This window comes from Aptenodytes patagonicus, chromosome W (assembly GCF_965638725.1).
Source record: "Aptenodytes patagonicus chromosome W, bAptPat1.pri.cur, whole genome shotgun sequence".
Classification (NCBI taxonomy): Eukaryota; Metazoa; Chordata; class Aves; order Sphenisciformes; family Spheniscidae; genus Aptenodytes; species Aptenodytes patagonicus.
Window position 1 is genome coordinate 28,739,352 of NC_134981.1, and position 23,405 is coordinate 28,762,756.

General features: G+C 36.9%; 1 protein-coding gene across 1 annotated transcript in view; it reads left to right on the plus strand.

Moving 5' to 3' along the window:
* LOC143171867 (tubulin-specific chaperone A) overlaps window positions 1-23,405 on the plus strand; it is a 42,861-nt gene that overhangs the window by 15,232 nt on the left and 4,224 nt on the right. Inside the window, exons 2-3 of the mRNA XM_076360984.1 lie at window positions 11,565-11,670; window positions 21,645-21,731. Coding sequence (XP_076217099.1) covers window positions 11,565-11,670; window positions 21,645-21,731 — 193 coding nt within the window. The remainder of the gene's footprint in view (window positions 1-11,564; window positions 11,671-21,644; window positions 21,732-23,405) is intronic.

Below are 23,405 nucleotides of genomic sequence, written 5' to 3' on the forward strand. Positions count from 1 at the left end.
GGATGTGTCGCAGAATGGAGCGAGACTGCGCTTCACTCGTAGGAGAGAAGCAAGAATACACTTTATTGATAGAAAACAGTGAGTTAACAAAGTTCAATGGTAAACGCGACAGTGGTTTAACAAGAGTGGATGGCAAGGTACACTTGATTATTTACTGCATAGAGGATAGGGTCAGACAAAACTGTCAGGGAGACCCTCCCGTTGAGTCGTGAGGTTCAGAAAGGACCCCCTTGTTTTCTAGACTCCTTCTCAGAGAGGAGTCTAGGTGTGGCTGGATCCAAACTTAGTCCCAGACCTGGTCAACGGTTTATGTCTAAAGGATTATATATGCGCAATTAATCCTTTATATCACTTAGCTAAGATTTCAAAGCTTAGCATACTAGTAGTCACTTACTGAGGATCTGTTGCGGCAAGGAATCTCTCAACCTCAAGGAGTAACCTTGAGAGGCATCCCTACTCAAGGGGAGATCCCACTGCGCAGCCCACTGCCATGCAGGAGAGCTCAACGGGCCCTGGGCTGTCCACTATTTATAGAGTAAGATGATTGACTTAGTCATATTTGCATATCAGCAAGACATTTGGGTGACTGCTCCAGGCAGCCCTTGGCTACTGTGTTGCCATCCATCCCCAAAGTCCAGCGTAAGCTGGATGCAGCCACAAGGACCCCCACTGGTGGTCATTGCTTACGCAGGGGAGGCCCCCCTGTGGGGGGCACACTGCCACAGGATGTAGCCCGTGTCTTAAGTGGTACTCTCGCACAGCTTGGCAACTGATTCTCACTTCAGTCAAGGATGAAAGCTCAAACATTTGTTTTTCAGTCTCTTCCCACTATTCCTGGCTTCCCACATACATGTAAAGCTACATATATGTAAAACTTGCTGCAAAATCCATTAATAAAGCATTGTAGAATGGTTTGGTTTGCTGTAGTAATAGGCTAAATATTCTCAACTTCTTGAGCAGAAATTGGTGAGTGCAGTAACAGTAACTTAGGTGCAGCTTTGTGGCTCTTCAGGTTTGAGTAATTTTCATAGGATTAACTGCAGTAAATGTATATCCTTAAATATTGGTTCTCCCTAGGTTAGGGTTGAGGAACTGTCTGTGGTGTTGTTCGTGGACATGTTTTGAAGGTTGCAGGGTTGTTTTCAATGAATAAATGGATAGCTTATGTTCCTGCTGCTGCTGGTCATGTCTAATACATACTAAACTTTTCCTACCTGTATGGTAGCTGATAAATCCCAATTTTCCAAAAGTCCATTGCCAAACAGCTTACCTTCAGTTGTTCTGCATGCATCTTTTCCTATGCACAGACTACCATTAGCTTTATCTTAAGGAAAGTTAGGTTGGAGATCTTTGGGTTTAGTAAATACACTTACGTGTGGAAGAAAAAGTGGATTCTTGGTGATATGAGTGCTAGTACGAGTCATCATATTGACATTAATGACTCATCAATAAAAAATTATTTTCAATATAAATTTGCATTGGTGCTAATCTGCACCCTGCAGTACCCTGGAAAAATTAATAACTATCAGGAAAAATACATTGTAAATCTTTGTTTAAAACAGACTGTAGTGGCAAATCTTTTGGGGGTGGGGGTGGACCACTTTTTCTTTATAAAGCTTCCAAAGACTATGTAGTTTCTCTTTTTTTTTTGCATGGCAAGTTTACTTTCTGTGCAGAATATACGCAGTATACTTTGTCAGAAGCAATGCGAGATTGTTTTGGAGATTGAAAACCCCTTGATTAATTCTGTTGCTTCAGCCTCTAGGTTGTTTAATCACTGTCCAGATATAGTCAGTTTAAGTCATTACACTTAAGGCAGTATTTAAAACTCAATGTACATAAATAGCAGGCTGTACCCTATTTTATGTGCTCAAAACAATTTATTTTTCATAATCTTTGTTCTCAGTTTAATCAAAGCAAGCTATAGTCAGCTTCAGAAGGTTTCAGGTAGACATAAGAGCAGCCTCTTATGTTTCCTATGCCTATTCTGAAATCAGGTTAAGGTAAAGTTATCTTACAGATTCAATACAATGGAAAAAATAATTCTCACTGTTTTCCTGTAAGATGTTTTCATTAATGCTTACATTATAGATATCTGTATTTTTATATCTATTAAAAAGTTTTATTAAAAGAAAAAATTCATTGTTTGGGGAAGTTTAATATTTGCTGCTAATACATTAATGCCTTCCCTTCTAAGATGGAAAAAAAGTTAATTAAGGAACTTCTAATCTCTTTTCCATAATTTAAAAAAAAAAAAGATAAATACCTAAAGACTTAAATTTCTGGTTTTAACTTTCTTTCATCCCTCCCTGCCCTAAAGTGGGACTGAAGTAGAGAGCTGCTTTTTTATAGGTGGAGTCATTGAGGTTCTGGGGGAGGAAGAGATGAAGCAGCTTGTGCTGAAATGGTCCTGTACTTCTAGTTGATTGGGGATGTCTTGCTGCAGATTCCCTGAAGAACTTTAGGTAACAGGAACGTTTGACTTATTCTCTCTATGCATACTGAATGCATGTAGAGAATAAAAAGAACAGATCTGTGTTGGATTTTGAATGTTTGGATCTTTTTGTAGACTTCTTGAGCAAAACTGGACTGAGAAGGTTCCTCTAGCCACTTCTCAAAGACTTTTCAGCATCTTGTAGGTGGTTTAAGAAAGTACTGATTGCTTTCAGAACAGTTCAACCTTACAGGTGCTTTTTATGTTATAAAACTATGGGCAGTGGTTTGCAAATGTAATTTAGAGGAAGACTCTTCTTGGCCCATTTAGGAACTGGTGGATATTAGGTATACAGTAAAAATGAAGCTCTTGGTTTTTTTGAGGCTGTGACATCTTGGTTTGATCATAAGAATATCTTTAAGCCTTCCAAATAATATTTTCATAAGTTTTGGCACAGGAAAGTACCCATCACCTTAATGTCACATAGATGTTTAAGATGTTCCTGTGGATGTCTGTGAATTCTGGCAGCTGTTAACACACTATGTCAGGAAGGAGGGAGAGCCATAGGAAACATAGTGGCCAAACTCCTTGGAGAGAATGGGAAGTGTGCTTGCCTGGCAAATATAATTTCTAAAGAATGACACCAGTGTAAACTATTGACACATGAAAACCATAAAGCACTTGAATTGGCTCAGAGGATCTCTGAGAAATCAGATTAATAGATCTAGTTCTGTTTAATTAATTAATTGTCACAAACATGGAGTCAATATAAATTCCTAAAGCAGTCTTTTCAGGAATTTGAGAAATCCCCAATGCCCCTTTCAACACAAAGTTCAGTATAGAATGGACCGAAGTTAAACATTTCTCTTGCTGGTGTATATATGCTTTTGAAAATGGAAAAATTCAGTAGAACCTTTTCCTTTTTTTTTTTTTAATTAAAAACTGTGGTTGTGATGAAAGTAGTGGGAGCCTCTGGAGTGGCTTGTTTGCTGCCTTGCCTGCTGCCTGCTCAGGTGACTTAGGTCAGAATGAGTAAGACTTTTTTTTTTTTAAATTAAGATCATGTGAGCTTAGTAAAGTAGATGTTAACCTCTAGCAAGAATATGCAGTATATAAAAACTCTTAAATCACATTGCAAGTGTGTGATTTTTTTTTTATAAGATAAATTCTTAAAGGAGATTCTCTTTGATTACTAATGCTTCACCCAGAATACCTGTGTGTACAAGAGGAAATAGACTGGAATAGTTAAGTTTAAAACATCATGCTTGTGCTTTAAGAAATTCCGAATTCTTGACTTGCTGTCTTTGAACATCAGCATTCTGCACAATGCATGCCCTGGTCTGAGGGTGAGCAGAAAGGGAGGAAATGAGAACCTAATTTCTTTAGTCTCTGTAACCTCAAGGTAAGTTGTGAAAGAGGAATGTGCAAAATAAATACTAATTTTATGTAAAATACATACATTGGTAACAATTACAAACTTTGTGTTGTCTGTTGTACAAACCCAGATATTTATCACTTGTTTAAAATACTTTTACCAAGTTTGAATAATGGTTTGCTTATACCTGAAAAAAAATAGTTTTCATGCACATAATAAAGAAATCTGTCTTATTTAGTGATAGTATATTCTTCTAGTGAAATAGAATTCAATGAACAGTGGCCTCTATTCCAGATCACTTATAATTCTGCAACAGTGCTGGGTGCACACTTACTGATGTGTGACCTTGGGCAAGACCTGCAGTCACATTGCAAAGTAAAATGAAGCATTGCCGCTGCTTCCTTTCTCCTCTTTGGAAGCTAAAAATACTGTGCATAGGTTTTCTACAGTTTTGCACACTTGAGTTAGCTCCTTACACAGTGGGATACCCTTAATAAAATGACAACAATTTAGTTTTGTCATTTGAACTGGCACTGGCTACACAGCTCAAAAATACAGTATTAGAGTAATTGAATGTGTATTGAGTCTAACTCTTTTCCATTTTCCAGAGAGCTGCTTTTCCATTAACTTTGGGAAAACATACTGGCAGATTCATTTAAAATAAGCTCAGCTCCACCCTTCATAAAGTGACTTAGCCTGTGCAATAAGAAATTAAGATCAGGGGACCTTTTTTTGTTAGCCTGTGGCTTTGGAATGCAAATAACAAAGCATTACAAAACACAACCGTATCTGCAATATAACTAACTCATCTCAAGAGCTTTAAGACACTTACTGTAGCATATGCTAACTATTACAAGGTGCCTTGATGGAAGGATATTAAAATTACTGGTAATTGACATAAAATATGGCAAAGTGGTTTAGGCTTTCTGAGCAAAGGAACACACATTACGGAGGAGCAGCCCCATAATGTAACTGATTAATGAAGGATTGCTGAGGCGTATGCAGCTGATGTTATGAAAAATGAATTATTTGTTGTTGTGCCAACAACCCAGCAACTGCAGTCGGAAAAGACTATTAGTGAGAATCATTATCAATAGTGATATTTTCAAACTCTATTATAGCAATCAGGCTAGAATTTATTCAATAGATTTACTTCATTTGGTGGTAATTGATAAATTTTGATTATTTATCAATGTGCTTGCACACATTTCACTAACAATCAAGCAAAAGTGGTCCATTTACCACCTGACTTGGTCCATATTAGGATTAAATTGATGATCAATTAATCTTAGAAGGGACAGTGTTGTATTTTGTGGAGGAGCAGTGGCAAAAGTGGCAAATAAATGGAGTAAAGACAGGAGATTAGTAGAATGAGCAGAAATTAGCTGAATCACTATGTTTTGTAGCTAATGAGCATGCAGCTGGATTGCAAGTGACTGGATTTATAGTGTTGGTATAAAAATAAAACTGGCTGTAGTTTAGAGCTGTCACAGACATGGAGACAGAAATTGGAGCATATTTGACATCACCCTTCTACAAATAGAAAAGACAGAGCAGAGTCTCAGGTAATACCTCTAACTGCATGTCATTGACAAAACAGTTTATGGGATAAAAATGGTTTTGGGTCAGAGGTTTGGGGATATGGTGAAAGAGCAAAACAAATAAGCAAAAACGCTTATTTTGGTACTTCCATCCATTACTCTGGCAAGGCTTTATATTTTTGTACAAACAAACTTTGTACATAGCAAATGAGTATGGAAAAATTCTTGGCTTATACAGCGCCTCTGACATACAACGTAAAAATCTCCACCAGGAATTCAAGAAATGTACACACGCAATGTCAGGCTTCTGTGAAATATTTCAAGTTAAAAAGCTAATGATAACTTCATTTTCAACTACATGAAGTCTTATTTCAGTTTTCATAGAATCATTTAGGTTGGAAAAGACCCTTAAGATCGAGTCCAACCGTTAACCTAACACTGCCAAGTCCACCACTAAACCATGTCCCTAAGCACCACATCTACACATCTTTTAAATACCTCCAGGGATGGTGACTCAACCACTTCCCTGGGCAGCCTGTTCCAATGCCTGACAACCTTTTGGTGAAGGAAATTTTTCCTTACATCCAATCTAAACCTCCACTGGCACAACTTGAGGCCATTTCCTCTTGTCCTATCACTTCTTACTTAGGAAAAGAGACCAACACCCACCTCATTACAACCTCTTTTCAGGTAGTTGTAGAGAGCGATGAGGTCTCCCCTCAGCCTCCTTTTCTCCAGGCTAAACAGCCCCAGTTCCCTCAGCCGCTCCTCATAAGACTTGTTCTCCAGACCCCTCACCAGCCTCGTTGCCCTTCTCTGGACACGCTCCAGCACCTCAACGTCCTTCTTGTAGTGAGGGGCCCAAAACTGAACACAGTATTCGAGGGGCGGCCTCGCCAGTGCCGAGTACAGGGGCACGATCACTTCCCTACTCCTGCTGGCCACACTATTTCTGATACAGGCCAGGATGCTATTGGCCACTTGGGCACACTGCCGGCTCATATTCAGCCGGCTGTCGACCAGCACCCCCAGGTCCTTTTCCGCCAGGCAGCTTTCCAGCCACTCTTCCCCAAGCCTGTAGCGTTGCATGGAGTTGTTGTGACCCAAGTGCAGGACCCAGGGAGGGGAGACGTTATCGCTCTCTACAACTACATCTGTATAAAATACATCTTAATATCCGAGTCTGTCCAAGTGATACATTGTAAAGAATGAATGTCGTCATCTACCTCTCTGAGTTTGAGGGGAGACAACAGTGAATTTTTTTGAAGTGTCAAACCAAAGGTGTAGTTATTCTTGAGGTCAGTTTCATGCTGATCAATGTCATACCTTTGTGTTATAATACACTTTATGGAGCTTTGTAGGACTTTTCTGAATGGAATATTCACCCTGAACTTGGTGTATACCAAAATTAATGCATTTATTCTGATAATACGGAATACGTCTTACAGGTATGCTATTATTGCTTAACTGTAACATAAATATAAACAAAATGCTGAGAGGTTAAATTTCTTAGTCCTTGTTCTTCTTAACTGTCCTTTATATTTTGTTTGTGTATTGCATTTTAAATTACTCTTGTTTCAACTAAAGTTCTGTTTTATATTGGAGGCAATATACCTTGTCACTTCGTTTCCACTTGCTTATCATATGTCATAGTTGCACTTGAGAAGAATTTGAAAAATACAATAGCATTTTAAGGTAACTGAGAGGATACATGTTGTAATGTATACCAAAATGTTTTACCTTGAGTGCACGAAGGACTAGAATTTCTATTTTGTGAGCAAAGTTAAGATTTTTCTTTTTAAAAGGGTGAGTACCCTTCTCTCCTATTGGTGTCCATCTAAGTTCTGTTTATAGACTACTACTAAAAAACAGGCTCATTTTTTACCAAAGAAAAGAAAAAGAATGTCATTTAGAACAACATTTAGATTCCTAACTTTGGCAATCAGGTTTGAGAGAACTGGTCACAGAGCTGACAATATTTCTTAACACAGTGTGCCTTTCAATGTATAGAACTTCTTGGTGATTAATGTTTGGTTTATTTACAGAGCTATTACAGGATGCAGGATATTGTGTAGCTGAAATAAGGCTAACTGTAGGGTTTCAGATGGGTACTAGGTGACAGAATTGTTTAAAAACAAGAGGATATTAAGGAACTGCTTATTGTACAATAAAGGCTTATTACATATGACAATGTCGTGGTTTAACCCCAGCCGGCAACTAAGTACCACACAGCCACTCACTCACTCCCCCCCAGTGGGATGGTGGAAGAGAATCAGAAGGGTAAAAGTGAGAAAACTCGTGGGTTGAGATAAAAACAGTTTAATAATTGAAATAAAATAATAATAAATTGTAATGAAAAGGAAAATTACAGAGAGAAAGAAATAAAACCCAAGAAAGACAAGTGATGCAAATGTAAAACAATTGCTCACCACCAACTGACTGATGCCCAGCCAGTCCCCAAGCAGTGGCCCCCTGCCAACCTTCCCCCTAGTTTTATTGCTGAGCATGATGTCATATGGTATGGAATATCCCTTTGGTCAGTTGGGGTCAGCTGTCCTGGCTGTGCCCCCTCCCAACTTCTTGTGCACCCCCAGCCTACTCACTGGTGGGGTGGTGTGAGGAGCAGAAAAGGCCTTGACTCTGTGTGAGCACTGCTCAGCAATAACGAAAACATCCCTGTATTACCAACACTGTTTCCAGTGCAAATCCAAAACATAGCCCCATACTACCTACTATGAAGAAAATTAACTCTATCCCAGCCAAAACCAGCACAAACAAGTTAGAACTATGATAAGTAATCTACATTGTTTCCTTTTTTTTTTTGGATTCTTGCAGTTAAAAGTTAAAGTTACTGTAGCTTATATTTCGTATGATGCTATAGAATGTCTGCTAAAGTTATGCCTGTAGTAGTTTTTGTGGTTGCAGGTTTTTCCATCTATAAATGACCCGTGTACTTGAAATGCAACAAGTTATGGTCTAGCTTTTTCTGGTACCTACTGAGCTATTCTTACTCTGTTCACTGTGTATGATCACACCATATATAAAGATTCTGGTTTAGTATTTATTTTAAACGGGGGGGGGGGGGGGTGATGACAAAAGAAAAACCAAAAAAACAAAAAAAAACCAAAAAAAAACCCCACCCACCCCCCCCAAAAAAAAAAAACACCAGAATTTTGCTTCTAGATAGACAAAGGGTGAAGGAAGAAGAGAGGAACAAAGTATCATGTGGATATCTTTGTGTAGAATTCTGCTGAAATTTTTAAGGAAGAGGTGATTAAGGAATAGTATTGCTCCATTATGAAATTTCACTTTCTTTTTGAAATCGATAGCTTGCTTTAATTTAGCATCTCCCAAACCATGTATTCAATAGAAACAGCTTCATGGCATCTAGATCTACTACAGAAAATGTTTTCAAATCAAAACTTCTTAATAGCGTTGGGATGCTGATATTAATCTTATGAATGATAAATGGAACATTAAATTGAACAATTCTGATTACTGAACAAAGTGCAGTGGAAAAAGTGTCACAGAAAGTAGTCTCATATTTCAGGTTTCATGTAATGTTTCCAGTTTTGAAAGCAGAATATTTCAAGTTCTGCTTCTGAAATGTATAATTAATACAGAAATAGAAGTAGGTAGATAAATATGGATGTAACTATTAAGCATCCAGATCTGAGAAAGGCGGGCAAAAAATCTAGTTAAAACTTAGTTCTAAACTAGGCCAGAACATGCAGTCCTTTACCTTTTGACAAAAGTAAGCAAACTTGAATAGCAGTCAGTTTGAAAAGTTAGTGTGCGTAGAGGGAGATGTGAGTGTGAAAACATAATGTGAAAACATAAGTAGTGACAAACATTGTGCCTTTTGTTCTAGCTAAAAATTAAAATAATTCAAAATGCTGGGTTTAGCAATGCAAGTTGCCTTTAGTTTCAGTGGCATACATGCTTTAGTAAGTGAATCAACATTAAAACTACTTTTCATCATATCTCTCCCTCCCTGTTACTCAAGGGAATTTCCTGTTCTCACTCAAAAAAAAAAAATCAGCTGTCTCACAGGTTGATTAAAATTAACTTTTTTGGAACCTAAAAATAGCAAAGCAAATAATACTGTCTGGAATTAAATCAAGCAATCTTGATCAAACAATTAACTCATCCTCTATTAAATCAATATTTGCTGATGCTAATACTGGAGCTAGTTCCAGTAGTTGGAATTACAGCCCCTGATTTAGTATCTTTATTAGTAGTAATTAGGCTTCTGTCTTTCCCCAGTACTACTTTTCAAAGCTAGTACTTGGCTGACTTGTAGAAACTGGCCTAGATGATACCTACGCTATATGCTCTACATGCTGCTGCTTTAAAAGACTGAAGGCCCTCTTTGATGGTGTGATTCCACAGGGGTTGAAACCAGTTCAGGTGAGTGTTGCCACAGCCCAATTTAGATCAGCTGTTGTGGAACCACAGCTTAAGGCTATTTTGGCAAAACAATTTTTGATTATGTAAACTCTGTCAAAAGCAGGGAGAATTCCTGCTGTTGCAATATTGGCATATTCTTCTTGGCATTTTTCTCAAGATATTACTGCAGTGGTGCTTTTGTGGCAGCTTCAGTTCACAAAAGGTTCTTGTCAACCCAGTACTGTTCTGTCCATCCTCAGCAGCACTTCTAGTAGAGCACTTAACAGTGACAAATTAAGAATTAATTTGCTCTGATGTGCTAACGTGACCAAGAAGCTCTCTAACAAGACCTTTATTCTCTTTTCATTTGTATAATATTCTTTGCTTCTTGGATCTGATTATGTTCTTTTGGCTGTTGAGTTCTTAAACAATCTTATCTAATATAGGCTGATCTGATATAGGCTTGTTCTTGTTTGGGGAAGGATTTCCTTTGACATGCTCTCAGGTTTGCACTAGCATCTCAATGTTTGTTTTGGTCTTGAATTAGCTAGTCAGGAATTACTTCATCATTCTCCAGATCCTGAAGGATGTTTTGGTTCAAATCTAGCATTATGTAATCCAACATATACATAATGAACGTACATAACAAAGTAGGAGATGTAACAGCAAAATTGCAATAACAACAAATAATTAAGCCTGATAATGGAATTGCAATGTAAAAATTACTGCTGGACATCAGGCTAGACTACCTTAATATTCCCTTCTGACCTTCAAAATTTTCTTGCATTACTCTTGAATCTACGCTTGCTAGCAAAAAGCATCCTGCTCCCAAATATGGGTCCGTTATTAGGATTAAAAGATGGATTCTTTTCCCTTTGAAAAATAAGGCCATAAAGAAAATTGCTATAATGTAAATTATAGAACTGTTACTTTTGTCTATAACTCCCAAACCAGCATCAAGGTAAATGGAGAAAATACTCTAGGGAACACAAGGCTATGAGGCTACTGTGTTATTTGGGAATTTTACTTTTCAGTACTTTGTATGAAAGCTAGTATGGGAAATATTGCATTTAATGGCATGACATGGAGTTATGATCAGAAACAAAGCAAACAAACCATTTTGGGATCATAGTTTGTGAACCTGAAAGTGCTTTTTCTTTTCATTTACATGTGATAATTTTTTTCAGAGTTACTACTAAGAAGAATGTTGTTCACTTTTTGATGCTGGTGCAGTGGTGTTGTTCAGTAGTGAATAGGAAAGAGGAAAGGCCACATGACTATAACAGCCAATATAGGTCACTCACAAAACTATCAGAGTCTAGATGGTGATGAGAAAGTCTGGCAAATGCTGATCTAAAAGTCAATGATAAGTGTTGCCTTTGTAGACATCTTAATATTAAGTTTGTTTTGGCTACCTATGATGTGAGGACTTTTTTTTTTTGATAGATAGTTTTCTCCTCTGTACTACTGTCTTTATTAGCAGTCATCCAGATCTACAAGGCAGCTTCTTATCTGTTTCTAGTATGTATTTGAAATGAAGTACCAGTATATAGATTTTTTTTTTTAGGATATTCTATATGGATATACCCACACAGAATCTTTAAAAATATTTTTAATTGAAATTATTCTTATAAGAATTATTATACATTATAGCTAAATTCAGCATTTCCTAGATGCAGTTTTTTGCAGTGGTTAAGAGCCTTTTTTTATAAAACTCTGTATTATCTTATAGGGCTGCAGCTTTCAGTGTGTTTTTTTTTTTTTAATGGCGTAACTTTTTACCATAATAGAACCAGATTAACACAGTCACTTGGTTTAATTGCAGATTGGCAAAAGAAAAAGTTATGTATGAAAAAGAAGCAAAACAGCAAGAAGAAAAGATTGAAAAAATGAAAGCTGAAGCATGTGATGATTATGGAATTAAGAAGCAGGTAAACTATCCTAAAACTTGTTTTATAAAATCCTTCTTTTCTCTGATTTAATCATAGTCATCCTTAAAAGAATCTCCTGTACCTTTTTCCAGACTCCTGTTATATAAGTACTAGACTAAAATCCTGTCAATTATAAAAGTCATAATACGCATTTGTAGAAACTTCCTTTCCTCCAGAACTGTTAAATTATAAGGAGACTGGGTATGGATTGTTTAGCACTTGGTGTCAGGATGGCTATCACTCACTAACTATGGTATGGTTTAGAGTCACTATTACAATATGATTAAATTTTTCTTGGAAGGTTCCCCATAAAGGACAGTCGTTGCAGACAGTTGGTACATGCCCTTTTGGAAGGAGGAGTGTCAAATTTCCTTGTCACTGAGAGAAGGCTTGGCTTTGGGAGATTCGTTTATATTCTTTACAGAAGTGTGGCATGTCTGTGTTTAACTGTGGCCTTTATATTCTTTCAGCTAAACATGTTATCTTTTAACTGTTTTCCCAAGCATTTCCCAGATGCTTTCTCTAAATTTTCACTGAAACTGTAAATTAAAGTTATTTTCACTTGGTTTCAATAGTCTGGTGACTTCATGTTATAAAACCTACTGTTTTCCCATCTTCATTTTCAAACAATGGAAGAATAGGTTTGTCCTGGTTTTGGCTGGGATAGAGTTAATTTTCTTCCTAGTAGCTGGTATGGTGCTGTGTTTTGGATTTAGGATGAGAATAATGTGATAACACACGGATGTTTTAGTTGTTGCTAAGTAGTGCTTACGCTGGTTAAGGACTTTTCAGCTTCTCATGCCCTGCCAGTGAGAAGCTGGGAGGGGGCACAGCCAGGACAGCTGACCCAAACTGGCCAAAGGGGTATTCCATACCATATGACATCATGCTCAGTATATAAACTGGGGGGAGTTAGCTAGGGGAGGTGTGACCGCTGCTCAGGAACTGGCTGGGCATTGGTCGGTGGGTGGTGAGCAACGACATTGTGCATCACTTGTTTTGTATATTCTTTTTGTCGTTGTTGTTACTTTCCCTTTCTTTTCTGTCCTATTAAACTGTCTTTATCTCAACCCATGAGTCTTACCTTTTTTTGTTCAATTCTCTCCCCCGTCCCACTGGGGGGGAGTGAGGGAACAGCTGTGTGGTGTTTAGCTGCCTGCCAGGTTAAACCACAACAAGGTTAAACAAAACCCAATATAAAAAAAAAATGAAAACAAGCTAGGAGAAAGCCCTTTAAGAACAAACTAAAACAACTTATTTAAATAAGTTCAGATTTCAGTTCATGTGTGCATGTCCTGCCTTGCTTTCATTATGCCATGAGAAAGAAATACAAATAAAGAATTTGTATACAAATAAAGAATTGTATTATAGACCTGAGCTGCCTTCTGCCTCACCACAGACTGAGACTCCAAGATCCTACGGAAATAGTATTTTTGAAGATCTGCTGGTGCTAACAAGAACTAATGAATGCAATTCCCATTTTTAGTGTCCCCCATTCATCAGATTATTTGACTGCACCGTGGTATTTCCACAGTGACCTGGCAAGATATCATCAAAGTCAAAAACAGCGGAGGCTGAGAACTTCTGCTGTGAAATGAAATGTTACACACTACTTGAAGGCTTTTGTCATTGGTCTCTGAAAATACCTTCAAAGAGAATAGTCTCGATTCATTCAGAAATTGCCTGATCCACTTTGAAAGCAATCAATTCCTCCAATGACATCTTCACTTATTGTTCTTTTAGAGCACTTTGCATTCTGGAAGTTGTTAATATTTTAGGTTATAAAGAACTTGGAGGCTCAGAAAGAACGTGCATGCTTTTCATAGGATCAAATTTCTTACACTAAAGAAAATTACATAATACCAGGAGAGCTTGATCAAAAAAACATTTTGGATAGAGTTAATACTCTGAGAAGTTCTTCAGGAAAGAGATCTCTAGTTACACACTTTAAGAATTGCTTTCAGTTAATAATTCCTAATCTGAATAACTTTATTTAAAAATATGGTTATAGATTTTATTTCAGTAATAAAAAATAGCATTTGGGGGATGGGAATGAATTCAATCATTTGAGACTAGGAGAATAATTTTAACTTATTTTAGCTGAGGTATCAGATATGTATATACAAATCAATCCAGAGTTGAGGGAGGGATGCTTAAAAGCATTACTTACCTCTTAATGTACTACTATTCTCATTTAGCTTTCTAGTTACAACTCTGCAGTAGAACATATGGTTTAACAGTACAGAAGTGTCTAAGGAAAAATTTACTTTAAAATTAATAATACCATTCCTAAAGCATATGTAGACTTTAGGGTGTGTCTGGTCTGTAAGAAGGGATCAGTCCCTTTGTAGAACGATAGTTAGGGTTTGACTCAATATTTTTCTCCTAACTCCTTATACAATTGGGCATCTTGTGGTTTCTGTGAACTGAAGTGATGTCTAGCTGAGGCAGTGATCAACTAGGGTAGCTGGCAGTTGTTAGATACTAGTCTTCACCTGTGCTGTCCAGAAAGACTAATTTAATGAGGAACAGATTCAATATCTGAGAAACAAAAAGGACAGTTTGCTCGCAGTGCTGGTATACTCTGACCAAGAATATAACTTGAAGACCCTGTATATTACTATTGTCCTGGGTGCATGTTGTATTTGTGTTACTTGCTGTGTCTCAACTAATGTACTTCAGCTGAATCCAAGCTGTGAGAGATCTACTTGTGGTAGGTAGTATATCCCAGGGAAAGAATCGCTAGCATTATGGGGCAGGGAAGCCCTTCCTTTCCCATCACTTACAGCTTATTTAAAAAAACAAAGAAAAACCCCCACACCAACAAACAAAAAACAAACGAAAACAACAAACAACCCCCCCACCCACAACAAAAACCCCTAAACTAAAAAAACACTTTTTTTTGTCTACAAAAGGCAGATGAGAAGTTTAGAATTTAGGGGAAAGCTTATAACAATTTATTGGCAGAAAAAACATAATAAATGAAGAGCAGTATTTGGGGGGGAAAATACTATGAAAGAAAATATTTTCATAAATTTTATATCTCAAAATCACACTATCCTCAACCACAAGACTTTTTAGGAAAAAGGGTTATTAAGTATTTTAATAAAATACTAAATTGAAAACAATTTTAATAAAAACTGAATTATTTTATACAAAACAGGTTTGTACAAGTTAGAAAAAAGTATTAAAAGACTTTTGATGTATTCTATCAGGTGTAAATTCTGCATATGGCTTCTGTAGAGGGTCATGAAGACCCCTGACTGGTAGCAGCAAATAATGCGGTTGTACCTCCATGTGGATTTTTTTTTTTGTAATGAAGCCTTAGTTTCCACACAGTTGTAATGGTTCTTAATGTATGAAGACTTTACACAGGGCTTCATGATACTTTATCTGTAATAGAAACTTTTCACTGTAGTTGGTCATGAATGCAGACTAATGGTAGGAACCAGTAGTTTTCTGTATTTCTGTGGTTGTTGATTTGTCCTGTACATAAATAACATCCTTTCCCATCTCATGCTTTTATTTTGAGGCTTGTGAGTGTGGGAAGAGCCTGAGGTATCTACTCCTTATTTCCTCTCAGTGGGATTGTAGATCTACTCTGGAGTTTGTTAACTGTCAGCATTTTTACTGATAAATGATAATTTTTTTTTTAAATAGTTATCCTACAGTTCCAAATGATTTCTTGTGTAATGTCATTTCCAGATGAATTAAAAATCCAATGGACTTTAACATAGAATTTAATATCTGCATGCCAAAGAGTACATACAGTCTTGCTAATATACAGTTTTTCTCCAAGCATTAGTGAAAACAGCAATATTTCTCTTGCTTTGAGTGGGAGGTAGAATACTTCCTGAAACAGCTAAAAAGAAATACACTTGCAAACAATTTATATTGTTTTGGAAAATTATTGTTGAAGATGAGAATGAGCTGCTAACCTTGTTACTAGAGGAGTTCTAGCTAAAAGGAACATTGTAATGTTCTGTAACTTTTTCATTTCTAAATGTCTATTTAGCATCAAAGAAATACTCCAGTTCAGTTGGCTTTTTAAGTTTAACTCTTTCCACCCCCCACCCTATTGGTTCAAACAAAGTTTCAATCTTCTCACTGATCAAGTACAGTAAGATTAGATGAAACATACAGTTTCACTGAAGTCTAATTATTTTCATAAGTTGTTTTTTTAGTTTTTGGTTTGTTTGGGTTTTTGGTTTGTGGTTTTTTTTGTGGGTTTTTTGGTTTGTTTTTTTTTTTTTTTTTTTTTTAGAATATATGATCTGAACTCTGTAACTCTAGCTGCTTAGGTAAAGAGGCAGTGGAAATACTAATGAAGGGTCTAATGCTCCCCCTTATGTATTTGGACAGTATCCTTAACAAGCACGGTTTGTTTCCTTAAAAGCTAGCAACTTGGAATTCTCTGTACTAAATACAAAATAATATTCCTAACATACAGGTGATATTAAAAACGCTTTCAAACTTTGGTTTTATTGCCTAATGTGCTTTCTGAAAGAGACCAAATGATGAAAAATCATTACTGTGATCTTCCTTTTTCCCTTCTGTTTTCCAGAGGCTTTTTTCCTTTTTATCTAGGCAGGTGTAAATACCTTTTGGATTCCAGATTTTATACTGAAGATTAAAGGCACTTATGCAATATTTGGAATAAGTTAGTATGGCAACATTCCTATGGTAGAAAAGACTTGTCACCGAGATGGGACATGATTCATTTCTTCTGTAGTTGGGCTCACTTTTCCTCTGCTCTAGAGGGAAGAAAAAAATCTGGACTTGATTTTTCTGCCTTCTGTCTATCTAGGGAATTTCCCATGTCTGTTCTGCTTCCAATTTTAGCACAAATTTCCCCAGGTATTTTGCCTCCACAAAACAGATGGGGAATTCCTCTCAAACCTTCAAGCTTATTCTAAAACATCTCCTAACCAGCCTACTGCCTTTTAGCAAAGCATGCATTCAGAATCTATATGCTATCTTAACAAGCAAACAAAAAACAACAACAAAAAAACCCAACCCTCTAAACCTCTCCCCCAGGCTTAACCTCAGCAGAGAGAAAATTTGGTTATTTGTTCTAACAAGGTTGAGCCATTCTTGTTGGGAAAGCAAGTCTGTCTTTTGTCAGTGTTTTCTTTATGCTACTCCCAAAGAAACCTCTTCATTCAGATGTTTACCACCTCTCACCTGTTTACAGGGTGAGACTTTATACTTGCATCAACATGGATCTGTTCAGGTAAAATTTTGAGTTTCTGGGAGGAAATGTGCTGCCTGCTAATTAAATTACAACTTTCTGTAATGAATAATTCCATTATAATCCTCTAAAGTTAATTTTAAAGGAGCAGTATCTGTAACTTATGATACAGAGTATTTAATTAAAAACTTTTTCAGTGAAGGACACAGAGTTTTGCTTCTGTCCTCTGAACGGTATCTCCATCTTTTAGCTTAAGTCATGTGGTGTTCTCCCTCCATCCCCTGCTGCTGGCAATGAAGAAAACCTTACTGTTGTACACTAGTGGAAAACAGCCAGCAACAAACTGTTTTCCAAAAAGACCAAAGGAACCTTTCTGTGTTTTATGTCCTAAAGTGATCTGCTTTAAAAAAAACAGGATTGTTCCTCACCTGAGAAGGGGCTGCGGAGAAAGCTTGTTTGAAATACTGAGGCATTTAGATCTAGAGGGTTTTCTTCTCCTCCAGCTTTCTTGCTACAAATGGGTAGTTAGTTTGTGGTTGATACATGGCCATTTCAGTGCCTGAAACACTCAAGCACTATAGAAACAAAACAATGTAATCTGTTTCCAATTCTTTACTGCAAGCTTTTGTTCGTGGTCTTTCAGAAGTGTTTTGATCAAATGTATTTGGCAAAGAACTCGCAACAGACTGCAGTGTGTTCTTGTATCCTATATTTGCGGATAGCTCAAGCTTTCTTTTGGGCCTGCTATGTGAAAATAAAACAAGTTGCTTCAAAGGAAGTAGAACTAATAAAACTTGGTTTCCTACAGTTTTTGTGTGTGTTTGGGTTTTTTTTCCCCTCTATATTCCCCTTAATGCTGTATCTCCTGTGAGCTCCTGCCTTCCCTATACCCAGCTTTCTCCTACATCGTCTATGCTGTCCTACTCCCTGTGTTCCTTTGCCACCATCCTGGCCCAGCATCTTGTGCCTTTATATTCCCTGATTACCAGTGAGGTGAGAAGTAATACCATGCTGTGGATTTAAGTTACAAATATGTTGATTAGCCAACCAGTAGCCTTAGCATCACTATTTTACGTTGTGCTACGGTCTTTTCCTTAGTAGGATTATTAATTTTGGCACCATTGGTGTTCATGATACTTAGACCCAAAAGAAAAAAGGACATCTCTCTGTCCTTCCATCAGATATGGCTGTAACTGGTCAATGGATTACAAGCGTTTTACAAACTTTCTGATGAAAAGTAGTTCAAACAAGTAGCACTTTTCTTGGCAAACTGAATTATTTGCATGCTTTTTCTTTTCTTCCCTACTGTCTCTGAGTAGATCCATACTGTTATGATTATCTGTTTTCAGTTGTGCAACAAAGGGCAAGTGATTATGAGGCAGTATTTAAAAGCATAAATATATATTCGTGTGTGTATATAATTCATATATGACTCATTCACATTTCTAATTTTTCTTAGCTTATCTTTTGTGTTTAGAATACCATTCCTGTCATATAAAACAATATTGTCACTATACCCTGTGACCTGGTAGTTTATTAGGCTGTCTTTCTTAAGATCAAGGAATGACAGAGCATCCTATGGAGGTTTTCTTGTTCTTTTCAAATTATTTGTGGGTCTGCACATCTCTAAATCTCTTGTTAAGTTGTGGGTCAGCTGGAAAAAAAAACAACAACAAACAACAAAAAAAACCCCCACCAAACTGCTTCCATCTTTTTGAAGCTGATAAAACTGTTGTCCCTGTTACATGTCAGTTAGGCTGAGCAAAATTGCTTCCTGTTGCAGAATACTTGGTATTGACACTTGTAAGCAGTAATATTTATTTGTATTCTTAAAATATCAAAAATTTGTTTTAATATAAGTGCTTGGGTGATCCAAAAAATAGAGAATCTGCCTCATCTGAGCAGCTCTGATGTGCCTAGATAAGTTGAAATACTGGCTTTGAACTTTTATTGTGGGACCTGCTAAAATCAAAGTTGCTTATGTTTAAAGCCTTGAGCATTACCTCCTCAGCTGTTTCTCATAGAGTTGCATTTGGCCTTTGTGCTTACTTTGAATGTGTAAAATAATTGTCTGATTTTTGTTATGGTGCCCTTCCATCTAAGCAACTGGTAGGTGGATCTGTGTCTTTGCATCTCTTCGGCTTTTCTGTTTCCAGTTCTGCTTTATCTGTCACTGCAGTCTGGAATTTATGGAAAACAGATTGAAGGCTATTGATAGAACTAGCACGCTAGTTCTTTGACATCTGAACCAATTTACAAAAAATCCACATCATGTTTAGTAAATAGGCTATATACACCCCAACAGTTAGAGAGTTCCATCACATCTGAGCAGACTGCTTTCTTTTGAAAAATGCCAGACATCTGCTCCCTTAGTAGAAATACCTTCAATCCTGAAAGACAACTGACCAGAAATGTGTGTCTCTGCAGAGATTTGTTTAACTGGATTTTTCAGTACACTTAAAGGAATAGGGAGGTCATCCTCACTAGTCATAGTAGCTCTTCTGGTCCTACATGCGCTTATTGACAACAAATTCAATTTGCTTCTCTCTGAACGTACTTTTGTGCTTTATTGCTTTTGTCTTAACACTTTATTTAGATGCACTTCAGTTACTCCAGTTTTCTAATACTTGTTTGGCATTGTAATTCACAGAAACCTTGCAGATACTTATGGTTCTTTGCAAAGTTAGATCAGTTTCATGTAATAACTTCCTCTGTGACCTGCTTATAATTTAAACTCCTTAGAATTTAGTCAGAAAGTTTCTAGAATGTGTTGGGGGAGGGGAGAGGGCTGCTGTTTAAATTTTGATAGAGTTTGGAGAGCAAACACTTTTTAAAAATTCCAGTCCTAAAGCTTATCTAATTATTTGAGCTTTTGACTTTGCTTTATTATATACGTTTGTAACAGTAAATGGTCCATCTGGGATTATCTTGGAAAAAAGTGTTTTATGTAGAAGTTATCAAAGTTTGCATAGGTTAGTTCAGTAATCAACTAATAATCTTGGTTCCACAAAATTCCTGTTCCAATCTCCAACCATTTGCACCTACTGTGAATGTAGTTACAGGATTTATCTTCCTTCTGTTTTTTATTTATTATTGCATAACTGCAGGCAAATGTAAATAAAACTCAGGTACCCCTTTGGATCTCAGTCAAATTCTGTTTTGAACAGAGTGGTTAGGGTAGGTTTGTTCTTTTCTTACATCAGCTAGGACTACAGTTTATATGCCTTCCCAGATCGCTTATTGAGTGGCATATATCAAATAAGTTACTACTTTCCATATCATCCACCAGCTTTACAACGCACAACTACTTAGCAGTACCAGCCCAAGGAAGTAATTATTGGATATTCTCACTCCTGTAGGTATTCTTTGTAAAACAAAGTTGTAGTACATAAAGCAGAAGGCATCATCTCATGGAATACCTCGTTCTATAGAAGTTACAAACCTTTATTCATTCACTGCTGAAAGTGTAACATGCAGACTGACTAGTCTTATTTTTTAATACAGTCCAATGCTGAATGCTTAAAAGAAAGTAATAATACTGATGAGAACTAGAACTTGGGGGTGCTTAACTCTTTTCAATATTTATCACCCATCTTTGCTTCATCAAAGTAGACAGGTTTTGCCCTAGATTCTCTGAAAGGAAATTAGAAACAAACTTTTTAAACCGTTTCTCTCAAAAACCACTTGAACTAAGAACTTAAGCATATGACACTTAAGAATGATGATAATGTTGTACTACAAAAGGCCTTCCTATATGCATAAATACATTATTAGCCATAGCTTATCTTCCCTTTTGTGATGACAGTGTTCCCTTCAGTACGGCAGCATTAATACTGAAAGAATACAACATAGGAATGACAGAATGAAGCAAGCCATTTAAAGTGAAAGCCTTCTGTTGCAGGTTATCCTGAATGCAGAAGAGGTTTCATACTTAACCTATTTTCATTTCTAAATAGACTTAATGTTATTGAACAACTCTGCACACCTTTTCTTCTCAGTGGTTGGATTTCAGATCCAGAAATGTTCCATGAAATAAATATTCCCTTGTATAAATCTGAAGTTTTCTGTAGGAGGAAGCAGGATGTTCAGATTCGGTGGGGTGCCAGTTTAGTAATTTTGTTCAAAGTGCATGGTGAGAATAATCTTTCTCCTAAAATGAAACACAAGGATAAGTAATAACTTTTTATACATGATAAGCATCAAAAATATGAGCCTGCTGGTCTTTGCTTTTCATTTTTCTTTACCTTTCTCTTTCAGTCAGAGCTTCCTGCAGTGTGCACACAATGTGATCAATAACTCAATAACTTTTTTCATGTAGTAATTATCTCTATGTGGTATTATCTGAACACTGTTTTTCTTTATTACCCAAAAGATGCAGGAGATACTTATATAACCAGCTGATCCCATTTTGGATGAAGCTGCTTCACAACAGCAGGACAAAGTTTGTTTTAAATAGCCTTTTTAACAAATGCTATATGGAAAGCTTACCAGATAAGTACCTTTTTCAAAGAAAAAATTATTCTAAATACTCTTTTGCACTTAATACTTTATATTTAATTAAGCACAAAATAAATGGAAGTGTCCTGTAAATTAACGGAGTTTTAAGTAATTATGCTAAGTGTGTCTTTTAATATAAAAGCCTATTCAGAAAATAGGTACCACTGTTCTGAAGTTCCTAGATGATGACTGGACTACTGATTTTTCAGAGTAAAGGCTTATCTTAAAAAAAATAACGTTCCTATCTGGAATACATTCTCATTTCATTGGCTTCTAATTTTCACAGATTGAGATCTTACAAGAGTCACGAATGATGATTCCAGACTGCCAGCGCAGATTAGAAGTTGCACATGCAGATCTTACTCAACTACTAGTAAGTATAGCATCAAAATCCACTGATCAAGAAATGCTGCTGTTCCTTGATGAACTTGGAAAAACATGCTTGTCTGCAGTGCAATTGCAGCATATTAGAACTGGATTGAAAAATTACTTTTTATAGGTCCCAAGACTAGCATCCTATAACATAGCAATATTTCATTTTAGATAAATGTGCAGACTTGGTCTTCAGTCTATGAAAACTGTGTGTGTTAGAATATTATAAGCTGTCTTTAAGGGAGTGCACACTCAACATACACTTAAATACTGAACTGTTAGAATGGACTCTGAATTCCTGTGATAGTTACATGATCGAAAAAATAGTTCACTTGCTTTAGGTAGTCTTTCTAGATCATGTAGATGCATATAATATGCTTGTAGTGAACTGAAATAGTCAAAATACTTTGCTTGCTACTTTCATTATCCTATGGACAAGAAACAAGACAGCTGAGTCCTTACTGAGTACTGCTTATATGATTTATTAGTGAGATGAGAACAAGTGCTGCATTTTTAAAATATGAATACCTGCAGGAATAAATAGTATCTTGTACTAAACTATACTAAGTTTGGAGATAGTCACGCTTATTTTAAAAGCTGATTTTTCGCCAAGAATTCTGCTACACATGTGTCGTGGTTTAACCTCAGTCAGCAACTGAGCACCACACAGCTGCTCGCTCACTCCCCCCACCCCCAATGGGATAGGGGAGAGAATTGGAAGAGCACAAGTGAGAAAAACTTGTGGGTTGAGATAAAAACAGTTCAATAATTGAAATAAAATGATAATACGAATATGATAATAATAATAATACACAAAACAAGTGATGCACAGTACAATTGCTCACCACCCGCCGACCGATGCCCAGCCAGTCCCCGAGCAGCGGCCCCCCCCGGCCAGCTTTCCCCAGTTTATGTACTGAGCATGACGTCACATGGTATGGAATGTCCCTTTGGCCAGTTTGGCTGTGCCCCCTCCCAGATTCTTGTGCACCTCCAGCCTTCTCAGTTGGTAGAGCATGGGAAGCTGAAAAGTCCTTGGCTAGTGTAAGCATTAGCTAGCAACAACTAAAACATCAGCGCGTTATCAATTTTGTTCTCATCCTAAATCCAAAACACTGTACCAGCTACTAGAAAGGAAATTAACACTATCCCTGCCGAAACCAGGACAATATCCACCCCTTATTCTATACCATCTACGTCATGCTCAAGTCCAATATTTTCCAGTACGTTTTCATTAATCACCACCCCTTTTCCTGGGTTTTTATTTATATATATATATGTATATACACACACACACACACACACACACACACAGAGATATCATTCCCTTAGTCTGTGGGCCATCCCTCTAAAATGTTCGGTGAGTTCATTTAGTCCATGACTTTGGGCTCCATCTGTCGTAATAATCTTTCAGGGCAGGAAAGATGGAGATGGTATGTGGTGTTGGATTGTTTCATGTTGAAGTCAGTTCTGGTACCATCATCGCTGTGCTTTGCTTGGTTTCACTGAAGTTATTCTTCATTAGTCTGGGTGATTCTTATTGTAATATGATTAGTATGGCAAATAATATTATGTAGTACTTAACATCACATAATTCAGATCATTGGCTATTCTCACCCAAAATCAAATCCCCTTGAGGTACACATCGGACTTCCCCATCCTTCCGCATTATCCA